The 5,000-nt window shown below is 48.0% G+C and overlaps 1 protein-coding gene across 1 annotated transcript in view; it reads right to left on the bottom strand.

The window, feature by feature from the left end:
* LOC122876009 (WD repeat-containing protein 5-like) overlaps nucleotides 1-4,129 on the bottom strand; it is a 15,972-nt gene extending 11,843 nt beyond the window's left edge. Inside the window, exons 1-8 of the mRNA XM_044195806.1 lie at nucleotides 3,720-4,129; nucleotides 1,917-2,025; nucleotides 1,343-1,416; nucleotides 1,124-1,213; nucleotides 887-976; nucleotides 715-798; nucleotides 539-594; nucleotides 379-425 (exon numbers count right to left, since the gene is read on the bottom strand). Of these exons, the coding sequence (XP_044051741.1) occupies nucleotides 379-425; nucleotides 539-594; nucleotides 715-798; nucleotides 887-976; nucleotides 1,124-1,213; nucleotides 1,343-1,416; nucleotides 1,917-2,025; nucleotides 3,720-3,794 (625 nt within the window). The 5' untranslated portion in view covers nucleotides 3,795-4,129. The remainder of the gene's footprint in view (nucleotides 1-378; nucleotides 426-538; nucleotides 595-714; nucleotides 799-886; nucleotides 977-1,123; nucleotides 1,214-1,342; nucleotides 1,417-1,916; nucleotides 2,026-3,719) is intronic.
* Nucleotides 4,130-5,000: the final 871 nt, after the last annotated feature.

Raw genomic sequence — 5,000 nt, 5'->3', positions numbered from 1 at the left:
ATTGAGAAATTAGTCGTTAGATGAATGGACCAATCAAAATCGCGTTAGGTGCAGCCCTAGCTCAGTGTGACGCAGCGCTAACGTTACCGTTTCATACGAGATTCGACTGGCCTGCATCTAAGCAGCCAGATACCGAACGGTATTCATTCGAACTAATGCAAAACTAGGGGCCGAAAAATATATATAACCCAAAAAATTAAAATATAAATTTCTCCCTTTTGGTTTTAGATTTTTTTCATGGGAGAACACAGGAAGTGATTTACAGAGCAGACATGTCGCTGTAGCACACGTGTAACTTTAATCTCTGAATGTTTTATATTTACAGTTGTGTTTTACTATTAAAAGGGACATTCTGTAATATTCAGTGGGTTCACTCACCAATCAGAGTCTTCAGACACTGTCCGGATGCTGTGTCCCAGATACGACTGCAGACAGAGACAGACAGAGACAGACAGAGACAGACAGACTCAGCCTTCGCTCTGTATGTGTGTGAATGTAAGTGTATTGTGTGTGTGTGTGTGTGTGTGTGTAGACGTACCAGAGGCCGTCGTAGCTGCTGGAGACGATGAGCGAGCCGTCTCTGTTGAAGTGAACCTGAAACACACAGAGGCCGGGTCAGGGGTCAGGGGTCAGGACCTGTGCCAGGTGATCACTACAGATGTCCAGCGGGCATGTGGACGTAAAGCGGGTGCAGGCTCAGAGGTCAGGACTTACAGCAGAGACGGGGTCAGAGTGAGCCGGCAGAGTCTTCAGACATTTTCCTGTCTTAACGTCCCAGATACGAACGCTCTCATCAAACTGCAGACACACAGAGAGGCGGAGACAGTCAGGTTTCACGTGATACAGAACCTGGGTGCTGAGGTTGTGTTCTGGTGAAGCAGCGTACCGATCCAGACACCACCAGGTTGGACTGAGGGTTGAAGTTACAGCAGAAGACGTAGTTACTGTGACCCTTCAGAGTCTTCAGACACTTCCCCTGTAGAGACACACAGAGGGTTACAGCGACACAGCACGTCTGCTACAACCGTTTCCCCACCCGTCGGCGGGTGTTGTTGCCCTAAGAGGCTGAAGTTTGGCCTGGAGGTTAAGTGTGTGTGTGTGTGTGTGTGTGTGTGTGTCTTACGGAGTTGTTGTCCCAGATCTTGAGCGTTTTGTCGTCGGAGGCAGAAACCAGCAAGTTGGAGTCCGAAGACCAGGAGACATCAGAGATGCCCTACACGCACACACACACACACACACACACACACACACACACGCACACACACACAAAACCAGGATCAGAACCAGAACCAGTCGAAATCCAGACTGGGTTCAGAGCAGGATCAGGACTGAGGCGTCTCACCAGTTTGTGTCCGACGATGGATTTCTCAAACTTTCCGTCGAACGCTCCCCAAATCTTTATCAGCTTATCAGCGGCTGCACAGAGACGTTACCATGGTTACTGCAACGTCACAGCACATCGTCTCATCTCAGACGGACAGACATGAGACCTCATCACCTCTGACCTGTCAGCAGAACGTCAGAGTGTCCTTGAACCTACCACCAGGACGGGCTGCCGCGAGCAGTCGCCGATGAATCATCAGTTAAAAATACGACGTCACCATTTTTAACCGACACGTTTGTCACGTTTGAGGTCCAGAATTCAAATTTGCACGAATGACGAGAGGCGAAAATTATCTTCACTTCCTGTCTGAACACACCTGCACAGTTCCTGCTGTTACCCGTGAAGATAACGTCGACAGTAAATTACATCAAAACTGAATCTATGTAGTTATAAAGATACCAGACCGTTCTGCTGGTTTCAGTGAATCTCAACCAACGTCACCAGTTTCTGCTGACAGGAGGAGACGACCAGCTGTGTGTGTGTGTGTGTGTGTGTGTGTGTGTGTGTGTGTGTGTGTGTGCGGCGTGCTTACAGGAGCTGGCGAGCCACTCTCCGTTGGGGCTGAACTTGACAGAAGAGACGGCCTTCGTGTGTCCGGCCAGCGTGAACTTCACTGTGTAGTTTGGTTTGGCCGGATTAGACTGGAAACACACACAAAACGTTACCGCTGACACACCTGATTCTCACCTGAGAATTACAGCAGACAGACAGTTACCGATGACCTCTGGTGCTTTTGATACTGAAGCTCACAGCGTCCGGACTGAAAGGCTCAGGCAGTGGGTGGGTGTCTGTGGAGCGCCCTGGACCGGTTCTCCTCCTGTCTGTCGTGGGTCCCTGCAGGTCTGAAACTGCTGCTGTTTCCTGTGGTGGCCCCCAGGTTCTGTCTTGGGCCCTATACTATTTTATTTGTATACGCTTCCCTTAGGTCATGTTTTTGACCACAGCTGAACGCAGACCAGAGGTCCTTATTGTTGCTTCAGATAGCTTAGCTTAGCTTAGCTTAGCTTCCAGGGTTGCTCAGTGTACTGGGTCTTTCTCCAGCTGCACAGTCTAATCTCAGAAATGTTGCATTTGATCACGTACGTTGACAAACATCAAATCATTGACCCGCACGTTTTTCCATGTAAGAAATGTTGCTAAACTCAGAGCGGTCGCATCATCCCGGCTGGACTACCGTAATTCCCTTTTCTCCGTCCTCAGCAAGTCGTCCCCGGACGTCTACAAGCGGTCCAGAACGCTGCTGCTGGGCTGCTGACCAGGTCCAGCAGGTCGACTCGCATCGCGCCCATCTCATCTTCTTTACACTGGCTTCCCATCAGGTTCAGGATTGGTTTTAAGGATCTGGTTTTCACATACGGAGCCCTGCTCCGCCCTTATATCACCAGCAGGTCACTCAGGTCTTCTGACGAAGGCTTGCTGTCGTCCCTCGCGCTCGACTGACAACAAGTGGCGGCTCCACGCCGAGCGCTCTGCGGTCTCTGCTGGCCCCTCTTCTTCGTCTCTTCTTCGTCTCGCCTCCAGCGGTCCAGCGTCTGTAAGGTCTTACTTCTTAATACTTTTACTCTTGTGAAGCACGTTGTGACCTCGCTCTGTGTTATTCGAAATAAACAAAACTCACTCAAAGAATTTAAATTCCGATAAATGTATCAGTGGAATTATATTGATTACGTATTATCCTGATTGCTGCCTTACTTTGAAAGGTTTCACAGATGTCTGTCTGTCTCATGCAAACACACACAAGTTAATATGAGGTTAGTGGAGTACAGTGGAGATCTGCTGTCGTGTTTGTGGTGCGAAATACCATCTTCGTGCTTTAAGTGTCTTCTTGTAGAGGCACAGTAACACAAGCTGAACTAAAAACACAAACTTTGGCAGATTTCCACTAGATGAGTCTAATGTAGACTATTAAATCTAGTTTTAATGTTTAATGTGAACAGGGGGAACGATTACAGCCAGAAAAGCCCGTCTCAGTGTCCATGTGGACACCTGACTGCTTCAGCAGACTTGTCCTTTAACGCAGACCACAGAAACGGTTTCATACCAAGTTTTGGATTTGTGAACTCGTTATTCTATTTGTTGAAACACAAAGCAACTAAAGACGGATATTGGAATTAACACTTGATTAATCGATAACACAATACAGCCAGTATTTGCAGCTGATACAGAATAGAAATCATGTTTAGATGAATGAATCAGAAGGTTAGAAATAAACACACTGACTAGTCTCGGGTCTGTTTTCAGCCATAGAAGAGCTAACTGTTAGCTAACCGGGCTAACCGGGCTAACCGGACCAGCTGCCCCGGTATCTGGACCACCGTCAGTCCGGCGGACTCACCTTACTGCCGGATCCTGAGGAGGACGAAGGCTGTTTGATGTTTTCTGTCTCCGGTTTCTTCTCCTCTGTCGCCATGTTGTTCTGCTCCCAGGCTGCTAGCCAGCGTTAGCTTCAGTTAGCTTCTGTTAGCTCTGTTTTGATTCTCTCTGCTGGAGCTGAGCTAAAGCTAGCTGCCGATGCTAACAGCGCAGACTGTTGCCTCTGCTGTCGGCGCAGGTTCCGGGTCAGAACCGGTACCGTGTTAACGGCCTGAACCGGGTCTGAATAGAGACGGACTCGGTGCTGGCTCGGACCGTTACAGCAGCAGACAGAGAATAGCCTAGCCTAGCTTAGCTTCAGTTAGCTACAGAACCAGAATGTGCCGGAGAGCACGTAGCTGCTACTACGCATGCGTGGCAGAAAGTGCACATACGGCGAGTGAAGACGGTCAAAAATATAAAATCAAATTAATAAATTCAAGCGGAGCGCGGTTCACTTTACAGAAGGTGGTTTTACGGAGGAATTTATAGACTGTATGTAAATATACATAACATAGAAACATATACAAATATAATATATACATAACGACAGGAGTGTCTGATATTAGGTCAATTTGATCAGTTTATTAGGGAATTTAATTCTGTATTCATAAATGTTAATGTGATGTCTGCTGTTTGTCTTCCTCTAAAGAGGAAAATAAAATCAGGCAAAAGACAGAAAGATGACTTCCTGCAAACTGTCAGACTGAAGTTCATTCGTTCATGTCATCAAGCACGAAACTCAAAATATGAACCAACATAATGCAACAACCAATCACAAGGATGCCAAGTCAATCCATCGCATAGTTAATATTATTGTTGTTGTTATATCATAATAGCAGAGAGAGCTGGACAGCAAAGGTCCACGGGGACGTTAACGCCTAACGCTGCGTTCAGGTCATATCAGAGTTATTGTAATTACAAGCTTCCGATTTGTAAACATCCTCCTGAACTCCTTCTTCACTGTGACGCCGTCCTCAGTGTTTGTGACCTGCAGGCTTCAGGTTCCATACTGGACCCTGATTCGCCCAAATACCAGGTGTTAAACTGAGATTTAGACAGGCAGACAGACAGGCAGGGAGACAGGCAGGAAGACAGACAGACAGGCAGACAGACAGGCAGGCAGACAGACAGGCAGGCAGGCAGGCAGACAGGCAGGCAGACAGACAGACAGACAGGCAGGCAGACAGACAGACAGACAGACAGACAGACAGGACAGACAGACAGGCAGGCAGGCAGACAGGCAGACAGACAGGCAGGCAGG

This window comes from Siniperca chuatsi, linkage group LG5, assembly GCF_020085105.1.
Source record: "Siniperca chuatsi isolate FFG_IHB_CAS linkage group LG5, ASM2008510v1, whole genome shotgun sequence".
NCBI lineage: Eukaryota > Metazoa > Chordata > Actinopteri > Centrarchiformes > Sinipercidae > Siniperca > Siniperca chuatsi.
Note: the sequence above shows the minus strand (reverse complement) of the source record. Positions and strands in the feature narration are given on the sequence as shown.